Source organism: Pyrgilauda ruficollis, unplaced genomic scaffold (genome assembly GCF_017590135.1).
Source record: "Pyrgilauda ruficollis isolate IOZ18807 unplaced genomic scaffold, ASM1759013v1 scaffold134, whole genome shotgun sequence".
Classification (NCBI taxonomy): domain Eukaryota; kingdom Metazoa; phylum Chordata; class Aves; order Passeriformes; family Passeridae; genus Pyrgilauda; species Pyrgilauda ruficollis.
Window position 1 is genome coordinate 16062 of NW_024511877.1, and position 12828 is coordinate 28889.

The following is a 12828-nucleotide window of genomic DNA, read 5'->3' on the forward strand; positions in this document are numbered from 1 at the left end:
GGCAGAGACTGGCCAGCATCAAGGCGTTTACTTCTCATTCCACAGCAAGCCACAGCCACCTTACAGCCACACCCTGCAGGCAAAGGCACTTTGGAAAACACGGCAGACAGTTTTGCCATTCCCGGGGCGCCGGCGCCCGCAGGCTCAGCGCAGTGTCACCAGCTCCTCGGCAGAAGTGGGGTGAATGGCAACGGTGTTGTCCAGGTCGGCCTTGGTGGCGCCCATCTTGATGGCCACGGCAAAGCCCTGCAGCATTTCGTCGCAGCCCAGTCCTTGCATGTGCAACCCCACCACCTTTGGAGAAGAAGCGAGAGGCCAGGTGGGACCCAGAATCCAGGGTCTGGATCCCAGCCCAAGAGCTGAGCACATGGGGACACGAGGACAGCCAGCCGTGGTCCCCACCACCCCCCAGCCGTGCCCCCCACTCACCTTCTCCTCCTTGCCAGCGCACACCAGCTTCATGACACACTTCACCTTCCTCTGTGTGACAGCGTGGTACAAGGGGGTGAAGGATGTGTTGTAGATCTTCACGTTGTCCTTCCCATGCGTGGCCACGGCCTCCTCTGCAGCAGAAGCCACGGAACAGGGCTCAGAGGGATGCACACGGGGCGTTCCAAAAGAGGAGTCGAAGCCCTTTTGTCAAGGCTCGCTTGCTGGAGATCCAAGCAGCAGCTCTGAGCCAGCGTCCCCAGCCCCTTCGCCCCCTCTGTCCCCACCTTCAGTGAGCCCCACGGTGCCGATGGGCGGGTGGCTGAAGACGACCGTGGGGATGTTCTCGTAGTCCAGCCGGGAGTCCTGCTTGCCCTCGAAGAGCCTGTGGGCCAGCTTCCTGCCAGCCGCGATGGCCACTGCGGGAGGGACAGGCCGCCTGAGCCTTGTGGCACCGCGGGGCGCAGCAGGGGAGGGGGCACACTGCAGTACCTGGCGTGAGGAGGGCTCTCCCACAGACATCCCCCACGGCATAGATCCCTTTCCTGGTGGTGTTCTGGTACTCATCCACAAGCACGTGGCCCTTGGGGTCCACCCGCACGCCCTGCCGGGGGAAACAGCAGCCACATATGCTCCAACAGGGATGGGAGGGCTCATGGGGCACCTGTGACAGGCTCTGGAGACCCAGGGGAATTCCAAATACCCGTGGGACACCCAGAGACGCGGAGCAGGAGACGGAGGGGACGCGCTGCAATCTCACCACTCGGTCCAGGCCCAGCCCGTCGGAGCTGGGCTCCCGCCCCACGGCCCACAGCAGGCAGTCCACGTCCCGGATCACCTCCTCCCTCGGCTTGTGGCCGGGTGCCACCGAGGCCACCGTCACATCCAGCAGCCCACGTGGAGACTTGGTGACCTTCTTGACCTAAGGGGAACAGGAGCAGCGGGAGAAGGTGCAGATGGCTTTTGCCTTGCAGCAAGCGACGGCAGCCATGTTGCAGAAGCAGGGGTGTTGCCAAAACAACGGCTCAGCAAGCAGCACCCAAAACAGCAGCCTTCCCCCAGCCCTGCCTCTGCAGGAGGGACAGGATGAGCCACAGGGCTGCTCTGTGCTTTCCCACCTGTGTGTGCTTCCAGACATCCACCCCGATGTTCTCCAGCTCCTGGGTGCAGTTGGAGCTGATCAGGGAGTCAAAGGTTCGCAGCACCTGAGCAAGGATCCCCCCAGCCCTGTCAGAGGAGGGTCTGCAGGCAAAGGCACCACCTGGCAGCCCCTCCAACGGCATCTCCCTGCTCCTGGAACCCGAGAGGTTTGGGGTGCTCCTGGTTAACAAACTTCTCTGTTTGTTTCTCTGTTATTTGCTTTTCCTTTCTTCCCGTTTTCAAGTCGTGGCTTGAAATAAAGCTCGAGGGGATGGATGCGATGACACGCAGAAACGCTGGGAACGTGGGTGGGTGCTGCTAAAACATGTCCCCCCTCCCTCTCCATGGCTGCCATGCCACCATCCCCTGCATCACTATTCCCGTGCCAACTCAGACCCTGAGTTACTGGGAACTGACAGCCAGAGATCACTCTGACCACCAGAAAAGGGTTGTGGCAGCGGGGCGGGAGGCGCAGCTGGGGACAGGGGCTGGCACTACCTTGTCGTGGCGGATGAGCAGGGAGGACTTGGAGCCCAGTGTGGAGAGGATCCCCACCATCTCCACCGCGATGTAGCCGGCCCCGACAACGACGCTGCGCCTGTGACAAAGTGACAACGCCGTGTGCAGCCACCTGGAGATGGCGCCGGTGGCTGCGGGGGGATGGATCCCACTTTACCTGGGCAGCTCCTCCAGGTCAAAGAAGCCGTCACTGGTCATCCCCAGACTGGCACCTGCAAAGCAGAGATGCTTTCGCAGCCTTCAGCTGTCCCCCTTCCCCTCCCCAAGCCTGCTTTTCTTGGGCAGACCTCTCCCAGCCTGGGAGCCCGGGGGATTTCGTCAGGCTCACCGGGAATTTCGCTGTCAGTAGGGACGGCCGGGCGCCCTCCCGTGGCTATGAGGATGTGAGGAGCCGTGTACTTTTTCCCATTCACTTCGATGGTTGGCTCGGGATCAGAGGTGAACTTGCCATAGCCCCGGATGATGTCAATGTGAGCCTGAGGGATAACAGTTACAGGGTTAACAGCGGGATCAGGAGACAGCTAATGGAGCCAGGGCTTCCACGGTCGGAGAACACCCATTAGGGCTGGAAAAGTGCCCAAAAATCCATCACTTCTGCCACTGGGATTGCAGGATAAAGACATCCCACGCTCACCTTCTTCACATTGTTCTCGTAGATGTCATTGAGGCGCCGCACGTACGCGTCACGCTTCTCCTTGATGGTCCTGGAACAGAGCAGGGAATGCCATCACTGCCAGCAGATGAACCTCAGAGCCCAGAAAAAACCTTGCACTCTGTGCCATGGTCCAGTTCGGTCAGAGGTTGGACTCAGTGATCTCACAGGTCTTTTCCAACCTTAATGATTCCGTGAACTCAACCCCTCTGGCACGTGGCAGGCGTGCCACGAGATAAAACAGCTCCTTGTGACCCTTTCCCCACCAAAGCAAGATTTCTGTGCCTGCCTTCCCTGTGTTTCTGTTTCCCAGAGTCTCTTCCCACAGCCAGGTTGGCTCCCTGTTCTCCAAAACACAGCTGGTCCTGTAAGCAGCTCTGCACAGCCCACGGGAGCCTGGAAGCGGGCAGGGACCCCTTGGAAGTGGACAGAGGGCTGTTCCCTGTGGGACACTCACTGGAAAATGCTGGTTCCCAACTGGTTCCCGTTCTTACCTCCAGTTGAACTTGACCCCCGCAGTCTCAAAGCCATAGTCAGCGTGATCGTGGACAAACTCCGCGTGGACCGCCGTGTTCCACATCACCTGCCCAGGCAAACTCCAGGTTGGCTCAGGAACACTGCTGTCATTCTGGGAAAACCCCTGCCAGCCTTCCTGGCTCCTCACCTTTGCCCGGAGGGCCCACGGCATCAATCCCCTCCGAGGCCCTGCTTCCTCCCCACACCCTGTGCCAGCACCTCGCTAAAATTTGGCAGGCAGCCACACCAGACCCAGCCCACACCACCGGAGCCGGCGGCAGAACAGCCTCACCTTCTTTGGCACACATCCAACATTGACCTGGAGGGAATAAGAGCAAGTCTCAGTGTCAAGGCCCAGTTTTCTCAAGGCAGTGCTCCAGAGAGCATCCCTCATCGGGCTGGCATTGCATCCCAGCAGTGGCTCAGGAAAACAAAGGCAGGATTAGGGGTTCCTGGAAAAAGAGGGGTGTAACCGCCCTGGGAGGCTCAAGGTCTTGCGGTTTGCCCGTTTTCCTTCACTTCCTTGAAAGAGAATATGGAAGGTGGAGCCTTCAAACCCAGGGGTTTTTTCCACTGATACTCTAAAAATTACTTAGTAGCAGAAAGGTGTTTGCCATCCCTTGCCTGCACTTCTGGGAATATGGTAATTTTCCCAGTAGAATGCATTTAGGGCATAAAATTAGAGCCTGGCCCTGGCTTGTCTGAGGAACCAATTTGTTTTTTGGCTCATTACCAGCTCACCACGCTCTTGAGTTCTGCTTTACTGCCTTGCAGCTGTGCTACACAGATCCAGGATCCATCGGCACCCTGGCACCCGCCTGAAAACGGCTTGGAAACAGCCAGGAAGAAACCAGTGGAGACGGGGGACTGGGATCCGTCCTGCTCCAGCCTGACAAGGCAGATCCTTGCACAACGCTCGGACACCGGCAGCGCGATTCCTCCTCTCCCGCCTCCCGCACCGCGACCCTCCCCGGTCGCCCCGCCACCATCCCCGAGTCACCGGGGCCAGCGAGGGGGCACCGGCCCCGCGTCCCTCCCCGCCCGGGGTGGGGGATCCACCCGCAAGAGACTCACGCAGGTGCCGCCGAGGCGCTGCGGCTCCACCAGCGCCACCCGGGCGCCGAGCTCGGCCGCCCGGCGGGCCCCCGCCAGCCCCCCGGAGCCGCCGCCCAGCACCAGCAGCTCGTAGGCGGCCGCCGCCATCGCTCCAGGCTCGGTCTGGCCCCGCCGGCCCGCCCCGGGACCGCCCCCGGCCCGCCCCGGTCCCGCACGACACCACGTGTTGGGGCTGACAACGGCGAGTTTATTGGTTCAGGTACAGCGAGGAGGATTGCAAGCACTTCCAGGACAAATATACAGAGGGGAAAGGGGGGAATAACAAAAGAGAAAACAAAATGAACAAAATACCCCAAAACAATAAAAAAAAAAAAAAAAAAAGGGGGCAGGATCAGCACGGAACGGGAATAGAGCTAAAAAGGGAACGCTTCTATCTGGGTTATGACAACGTACTCCCAAGCAGGAATCACTTCCTTTCTCCAGTTAAGTTGAGCGGTCTTTCCAATAAAATAAAGAGTGGTGGGGGATGAAGTTAGTGTGCACTTCCCTGGAAAACAAACTCTAATTCATGCCAGTTAAACACTAGAACTAAAAATGTACAAAGAAGCGTCAGAGGAGATGAGTGTTGTTAAAGTGTTACCTTTTCCTCTCTGAACAGTCCAGAAGGAAAACAATGACTACAAATACAGCAGGCAAACTGACTTTCGGGCTGATGGGCATGGGACAGAGAGAGTGTCGTAAGGAATTCAGTCTCAAGTTGTGCTAAATGCTCTTCGTCCTCTGTATGGCACATTTTGGTCCATGATGGGGATTTGAGTTGAGACCAACCCTGATTTCTTACAGAAACGTGTAAATATTGTTGCTCTTTTAAAATGCCAGGTGTACTTCCTTCTACAAAGGCTGGGAGAGGTTTATAGGAAGTAGTCTGGGGTACGACGGGTAACATGAGGCTCTCCACGACGAGGTGCTGGGTCAAACTGGAGGCTGCAGGAAAGAAAAAGGGATCACTTACCCTCCTCCTCCACAAGTCATTTTCCACTGCCACGATAAAACACCAGGCTGCTTCACCAAGCATTCCAAGCCCCAAAAGAAGAACTCACGGGAGTTAAAACTCAGAGTGACCCAGCAGCCCGTCACTGCTTTCCCACGGCAGCAGCTGAAAGCACAATTCAGATCCTCTCCCCCATCTTACACAGCTCAGTGCTACCAAAGGTGAAAACAGACAAATCCATGTGTTTTTACTCCCTCCATCAAGCTGAGGCAATAAAGAGATGGAAATGCAACAGCTCCAACTCTCCAGACAGCCAGGAAGAGAAGCTTTTAGGAGCTTAACTTCACTGCTTATTCTAATGCAGAGCACACATTAACTCCAGAGTGGTCTGAGCTGGCTTTTCATGGAAGAACCCTCACAGAGTGTCTAGAAAGAGAGCCCAGCCCATGGCAGCATACTCACAAGGAATATTTTAAAGTGTCATCTAGTTCCATGATAGCAGCCTGGTTCCCACAGCGGTAGCAGTAATTGGGGGCACTGAAGATGGTAACCACATTCCGGTCGTGGCACCAGTTATAACCCTGCCAGGGACAGAGAGAGAAAAACAAAAGGTCTCTGTTAAACCTCAGCCCCTCCAAAGTTCCTCTTCAGGCCTGAAACTCTCTGAGGCACTTGTGAAACTGCAGATTTCCTGAAGTATTTCCAACTTAGTTTTGTTTCAAAATACGTGCTTTGCCACAAGAAGCAGCAGCAGGTACCTGGCCAAACCAGCTTTGAGCAGCCTACAGGAGATCATGCACTCCTCACTTGTAAATTATGGACTGCACCACTAAAAAGCCTTGGGATTTTTAGGGATGCCTTCAGCTTTCCTCCACCACAAGTGACAATTTGCCTGCTGAATGCCAGTGACTTCTGACACACGGTTCTGCTTAAGGGAGCTACCTGCACTAGATTTTAACAAGGCATCTGCTCCATTGACCCACCTGGCATTTTTCCAGCAAGACATCCAAGAATAGCCTGTCGACAGCCAAAAATGGCATAATCCCCGTCACATCTGACTGCTGAGCACCGTGGCACAGGCAGCAGCAGCCAGAGCAAGAACAAGCCAGCATGTAAGAAGATTACAAACGGGGCGTGACACGGCCCCTTTGGCAATTTACTCGGAGGGGGAAATTTGCTTGGAAAGGCCAGAACACATCCCCTTAATTTAGGCTGCAGGTCAAAGCACGTCACTTGATGCTGCTGTTTTCGCATGGCTAAAGCCTCTCTTTGGTACTGTGTGAGATTTAGGTGCCAACAAACCTGTGAGTGGCAGGTGTCCCAGAGGAGACCCCCTGTTTTGCCAGCCCTGGCTGGCAGGGTGCTTGCCCTACCTCCATGACCAGCTGGTGAGCGCGGGAGACCAGTGTGAGCCCATTGGCGTGGTTAAAGGTTTCCGAAATGTCCTGCCCGAAGGTGTAGCCAGCACCACGTGGAGAAATGCCCCAGCCGCCGCGGTCATCCGGATCCGACCACAACAGATCACACATCGGACCCTTGGCAAAGATTAGGAGCTCTGTTACATCACTGGCAAGGTGCTTAAACATGTTTTATTTACAGCAGCAAGACTGCCAGCACGTCCTGCCCGGTGCAAGGCACGTGAGGAGTTTTTACTTGAGCACACATCTGCGAGCCCCAGCCACTCCCAATACCACTTCCAGCTGCCCCGGGGAGCTCCAAGTGCGGATTTCAGCCCAGATTTCAGGCCCCAGGAAGTTGCAACAAGGTGCAACATCGTAGGAGGGAGGCTGGGCTGGCTGGGGAGGAAGGATGGTGATACAGTGTGGCTACACATGGGGGTTGTAAGTTCACAACCACATCAGTGAGGAGGCTGAAGATAGTAAACACCCTCCCCTGCCAAATCCTGCTCTTTGAGTCAGACTGAAAGCCCAAAACTCCCACGATTCTGGGGAAAACAGCTGTGAAACCCCCACAGCTCTCCTCATGTAGGCTGCTGTAATCAAAGCACACTGACTTATGTGTGCTTTGTCCAAATGTTCATCTGCTCTAGCTCCTGGAAAGGCCATAATCCATGTGTAACCACATGTTTAAATGGTCTGCAATGTGAGAAAAATATCTGCTGGTGGAAAATGCAAATGTTAAGTTTCCGATGCATTTCTTTTCCTACCTCGTGTGGAACTTCCTGCAGGCGGTCCAGAGCCCTGATATGATCCAGTGTATCTATGGATGGAGAGAGGCCACCGTGGAGGCAGAATATCTGTTCCAGGAAGAAAAGAGCAATCCATTTAGCAGCAGGAATGATCTCCAAACCAGCTGGGCCTAACCCTGTCAACACTCATACACACCACCCCAGCCATCTCACCCGGGATCACAAGTCACAGGAGCTTGTCTGGGACCGTTCCTGTGGATGTCAGACAACACAGCCTGCAGAAATCTACGGAAGGGAGGGCTTTCCTCATCCCAGACTCACCTGGCCGTCTACTAGAGCTGTGAGAGGAAGGTAATCAAACAGGTCTGTGAAGTACTTCCAGACGTTGGCGTTGCCGTACTTGCGCAGGCACTCGTCGTAGAAGCCGTAGACCTGCGTGATTTGCCGGCTCTCGTGGTTGCCCCTCAGTATCGTGATGCGCTCCGGGTACCGCACCTGGGGGGCACACAACGCCTCCTCAGCACGGAAACAAGGAGTGATGGAATATCACCAGCACTGCCAAGCGCTCTGCTCCCAGCACGTGGCTGCTGACACGGATCCGTTTACACCCGTTATGCCCGAGCCAACAGCAGCGTCGCCAGGAGGAGAAAATGGCTCCCAGCTCCCAGGTTTTATCCCCAGTCTCCCAAGCCGTACCTTCAACGCCACCAGCAGAGTCACTGTCTCCACAGAGTAATAGCCTCTGTCCACGTAGTCTCCCATGAACAGGTAGTTTGTGTCTGGAGACTTCCCACCGATCCTGAAGAGCTCCATAAGGTCGTGGAACTGCCCGTGGACATCCCCGCAGACGGTGACGGGGCAGCGTACCTCTTGCACATTGGATTCCTTGGTGAGGATCTCTTTAGCCTGGCAAGGAAAGCACGTTTAGGACACAAAGACAAGAAGCTCCTCCAGAGGCAGGTGATGTTATTCGGCTGCATTCCCACTGGAAACTGGTTTCACCCCCACTGCCCAAGCCGACCACTGGAAAAACAGTTTGGTGGGTGAGCACGGACAAGGGGTGTTTCCCAAATCCCAGTGCCTGGGGATGAGCAGGTTTACTACAGCGAGGCCAGATGCCCTTGCCCAGGGCACATTTTGCCCCCCAGAATTTCAATCCTCTTGCAAGCACAACTTCTACGAGCAAGTCACATACAACTGGAAAGCAAAGACAGAGGCAATTGGAACATATGGAGCCATAACCGGCTTCCCTGGCTGCACCCAGCTGGCAACAAAACCACCACAGATGGAGGGATGGCATCCCTGGATTTAGTCATCTCTTCTTCCACACCCAGCAGCTCCTCTGCTAATTACAACATGCAATGTAGCCTATCTGCAGCACCTTATTATCCTTATCAAATACCAGGTTTGTTGTGCTGCCTGCAGCTCACTGACTGATGCTGATCAGCGCTCCTGGCACATCTGAGGCACAGGGAACACCCACGGGATGGCTCCATCTGATCCAAATAAAAGGGCTGGAAGATCACCAACACGGAGCAGCCACCAGCAGGTGATGATCTGGGTATTCCCTGCCATATCCCTTAGCTCAGGATGAGCTAAGGCTCACCCTGTGCTGCCAGAAGGGAGATGCTTCCCAAGGATACCCTCTGAGGATGCCTGCGTTCTCATTCCAATGTTTGCTGCCTTGCCTCTTTTAGGAAAAACATCTATTTGGAAGGAATAACTACACCCCAAGCAGTTAGGACAGTTTGGACAGCATCCAGGATGCTCTCTGCACAGAGCCTCACCTGAGGGATCCCTAAAGCCACATCCTGCCCCTGGACTTGACGAGATGGGCTCTGCCTTGCACTTGTGGCATGCCTGGGAACTGGGGAACCCGTTCTGTGTGAGCGCAGTAGTAGCACTCAAATTCTGCCCGCACGTCTTTAAAAGCATTCACAGCGCCTTCGGAGAGCTCCCACCCTCTGGGAGAGACAAATATAAACCCACAAAACAGCTGCTCCCTGTGCGCTGGCTGCTGCACAAAGCAACAGGCAGGGGTTTGTTCCAAGCTGGAGCTCAGCAGGGCTCCTTCTCCACAGGAACAGGGCAAACAGGCTCGCTTTAAACCTACCCCAGGAACTGAAACGTCGGTGCCAGGAGAATCCAGAAGTTTCCCCTGACGAGGAAGGAGGAGCTGGCAGGTGACAGGAGGGGCTCCTTGCTGCCAAGCAGCTGCTGCCCTGCAGCCCGTTTTAGCTCAGCCTGTGGACGCTCATGGGTGCACGTGGACACATCCAGGCTGTCACTTGAACTCCGCAGAGCTGGTTTACATCAGGCTCGGGAGCCCCAGTGTGCCCTCACGTGATCATTTCCTAATGCAGAGCAAGACTCTCAAAATGCTCAGCATCAATAAAAACACCCCAGAAAAGCAGTGACTAACCAGAGCATCTGCCTGCAGTGTGAACACTGAAATCAAATGACTTAAAATAAAAAGCACTATTACAAAGCAAAAATAAAAACCTCTGATGCAAGCAGGCTGCCTGGCATCATCAGCACTTACTTAATACAGGAGGCTAATAAATAGCTATGACTGAGAAGTCAAAATTTAGCTACCTTTGTTGCAGAAAACAGTGACTAATGGTATCAGCTTCCTGTGCATCTGTCCCACTTGCGCTGGATGAAAACCATATCCAGGTCAGGATGAAAAGCAGCAGCTTTTAGGTGTTTTTATTAAATAAACCTCCCCTGTATTAAATAAACCAAACCAATGGTTGCCTGTCTGTGTTCTAAGAGTCTCTAAAGAGCAGCCCATTTGCTGGCTGTGAGCTTGCCCATCACCTCAGCTCCATGGGTGCTTCTGAAGAGCCTTGGGGAGAGGAAAAACGCCATTCCTTCTGGAAGATTCATTCCCTCAGCTCAGTCTGACCCACAGAGGCTCGTTCTCTGGGAATATGAAGCCAGGCATGGAGTTTGGGTTCAAAATCCACCCGAACCTCCGTGCCACCAATGGCCACAGACCAAACCACTGCAGCACCAAGTGGGCTGAGGATACTGAACCTCGGGGAGCTTGGCTGGAAGGAGAACCAGCCACGTGGGATGGAAGCCAGAGGGATGGCAGGCATGGAGCTGTCTCATCCTTCAGGAATGAGGCAGCAGGGACACCCAGAGCCTCTGCCAAGGTGCCCAGGTGCTCCCAGAGGCTCCTGAAGCAGCACCCCCAGGATGAGCACCACCAGCAGAGAGACAAAACATTGCCAGCCATGACCCAACACTGGGAATTTCCTGCAATGGAACTGTGTCCCCTCTTACACCTCCAAAGAACCAGGAGAGCCAAGAGAAGCTGCAAGGAGAGGGATGGTCATGGATGGCTGCTTGTTTAACTCAGCCTTTTCCCTGCCTTCTTCCACAGCCCATTTGATCATCTTGGTGAAAAACCCTCTTGCCTGGATTAAGCAGGGACTTGGCTCTCAACTCCCTCACCTGCATGCTCCAGCAGTGATTAATCCTTCCATCAGCCCTTGAACTTCTGCAGGATTTGAGCTAATTTTCCTTTTAAACACCAACAGAATGGGAACAACTTCATCACGCTGAGGATCAGCACCTCCCTCAGCTGCCCAGGGAGGTTCCACGGGGCAGGTGGGGACAGAAGGTCCTTCCACAGCTGCAAACTGCAACAACTTTTAAGAGTGCACAGTCACTAGGCACACCCCCAGCGTGCCCAATCCTTCCCTCATCACTGCCCACTGTGCCAGTACTTAAACCCAAGGCTGACCCACACAAATAACTCTGGGATTCTGCCGGATTTTTTTTTTTTTTCCCCACTTCATTTTTTGTTTTTGTACTGAGTTCTCCCACAAATTAAAACCTGAGGCAAAAGGTACCACTGGGCTGGGCCTCTCTGAAATCAGCCCCGAACACAAGAAGTGTTCTGGAGAAGAGCATTTATCCAAATATAATTTTGAGGAAAGCGACTAAACCAGCTTTGTGGCAGGGCTGCACACCCAGAGGTTTTTGCGAGCTCCTCTCCTGGGTGACACAACCACTCCCCAAAACTTAAACAAGCCAAGTCAGTGCCGGGCACAGCGTTTCCTTCATGCCCCAGTCGTTCCCATCAGTTTCCAGCAGCCTGGAAGAACGAGGTGCTGTGACAGATGACACACCTCCCTGTCACCTGCTTCCTGAAGGACAAACACCCTCTCCACCTCCAGCTGAGCTCTCCCATCCAGCTTCTCCCTATTTCCCGTGTGTCCAGCCACAATCTGCTTCCCAAAACACAGCAGCCACAATTCCAGCTTCCCAAAGAGCCACAGCTCCCTCACAACTGAGGGAGCTCTGGAGAAAGAGACACAAAACAAATGGATAGCCCCAGTATGAGACTGAAAAAAATGAAAAGGAGGGGAAAAAAACAGAAGCTGTGGGGAGGGTTAGGATCCAAGGAAAATCTTCCCTTGGTCACAGACTGCAGAGTTGAGGGAGTGCTCACAAAGGACTGCTCAGACAACACCCAGCACGGCTCTGAGGACCTTTCTCCTGATGGGAAAAAAGGCTTTTCCCAGTCCCCACCACACAAACCCGAGCACACGTTTGCCAAGTCCTGTCCAGAAGAGCAGTGCCCTTTATCCGACCATTCCTCTTTCTGCTTTGCTCCCCTCGGCGGGCTGCGAGCCTCCCTGGGTCTCACCTCTGCTTCCCGAGCTCCCACCTCGGAAGCCAGCGGGCTTCCTCACTGACCCAGGGCTGATTTTTCAGCGCCCAAGCATCCAATACCGGATATCCCACGGGCACCGTCCCGCTCTGCCCGAACCCACCGGCACCAGCCGCTCTCCCAGCGCCTAACCCCGGGCAGCACCACCCGCCCTCCCCGCTCCTCCGGCCGCATCCCTGCCTCCCGAAACCCGATATATCCCGCAGGCACCACGCCGCTCTCCCCACAGGCAGCACCCCGCCTCGCAGAGCCCGACATGGGCCCGGCCGCAGGCCCGCCTCCCAACGCCGGACACACCGCGGGCCGCGTCCGCCCCGCCAACGTCCGGGCCCCGCACTCACCTTCTCGCACAGGCTGCGGACCTGGCTCTCGCTCAGCTGCCGGCACTCGTTCAGCTGCTCGATCCACTGGTCCAGCTCCTTGGCGAAGCCCTTCTCCTCCATGGCGAGGGGGGCCGGGCGGGCCCCCCGAGGCCCGGGCCCGCCTGTGGGTGCCGGCGGCGGCCGGGGACGCGCGGCCCGCTCGGGTCTGCTCCGCTCCGCGTAATGGCGGCGCCCCCCGCCTGCCGCGGCTGCTGCGCACTTCCGGCCACGCCCACCGCCGCGCGCGGCGCGCGCCGACGCTTCCGGCGCGCCGAGTCGGCCTCAGAGCCACGCCCCTCCCGTTAGGCCCCGCCCCCGCCGCCCCCT

General features: G+C 55.8%; 2 protein-coding genes across 7 annotated transcripts; both read right to left on the minus strand.

Moving 5' to 3' along the window:
• Positions 1-13: 13 nt before the first annotated feature.
• Positions 14-4476, minus strand: GSR (glutathione-disulfide reductase). Of its 6 annotated transcripts, none has more exons than XM_041459308.1 (13): positions 4331-4476; positions 3549-3575; positions 3235-3323; positions 2723-2792; positions 2417-2564; positions 2246-2300; positions 2068-2167; positions 1548-1634; positions 1190-1351; positions 922-1033; positions 717-848; positions 430-563; positions 14-294 (listed from the first exon to the last, which is right to left on the minus strand). In XM_041459308.1, exons 1-13 carry the CDS (start codon positions 4457-4459, stop codon positions 145-147), a joined length of 1395 nt encoding a protein of 464 aa, XP_041315242.1. In that variant the 5' UTR covers positions 4460-4476; the 3' UTR covers positions 14-144. The 6 variants fall into 6 exon arrangements, with proteins under 6 accessions (XP_041315242.1, XP_041315240.1, XP_041315237.1 ...); XM_041459306.1 differs by having other exon boundaries at positions 1133-1351; XM_041459303.1 differs by having other exon boundaries at positions 922-1351.
• Positions 4477-4538: 62 nt separating this feature from the next.
• PPP2CB (protein phosphatase 2 catalytic subunit beta) lies at positions 4539-12726 on the minus strand. Its single transcript, XM_041459311.1, has 7 exons — positions 12481-12726; positions 8149-8358; positions 7774-7947; positions 7471-7560; positions 6677-6838; positions 5766-5884; positions 4539-5296 (listed from the first exon to the last, which is right to left on the minus strand). Exons 1-7 carry the CDS (start codon positions 12580-12582, stop codon positions 5224-5226), a joined length of 930 nt encoding a protein of 309 aa, XP_041315245.1. The 5' UTR covers positions 12583-12726; the 3' UTR covers positions 4539-5223.
• Positions 12727-12828: the final 102 nt, after the last annotated feature.

Excerpts from the sequence above, each read along its gene's own strand:
- GSR (XM_041459303.1), bottom strand. The coding sequence starts at position 4,459 with ATGGCGGCGGCCGCCTACGAGCTGCTGGTGCTGGGCGGCGGCTCCGGG. Across the intron at positions 2,301-2,416 it reads TACTGACAGCGAAATTCCCG|GTGCCAGTCTGGGGATGACC; the intron begins GTGAGCCTGACG and ends TCTGCTTTGCAG. Across the intron at positions 849-921 it reads GAGAGCCCTCCTCACGCCAG|TGGCCATCGCGGCTGGCAGG; the intron begins GTACTGCAGTGT and ends TCCCTCCCGCAG.
- PPP2CB (XM_041459311.1), bottom strand. The coding sequence starts at position 12,582 with ATGGAGGAGAAGGGCTTCGCCAAGGAGCTGGACCAGTGGATCGAGCAG. Across the intron at positions 7,948-8,148 it reads CTCTGCTGGTGGCGTTGAAG|GTGCGGTACCCGGAGCGCAT; the intron begins GTACGGCTTGGG and ends TGTGCCCCCCAG. Across the intron at positions 5,297-5,765 it reads GACACTTTAAAATATTCCTT|CCTCCAGTTTGACCCAGCAC; the intron begins GTGAGTATGCTG and ends TCTTTCCTGCAG.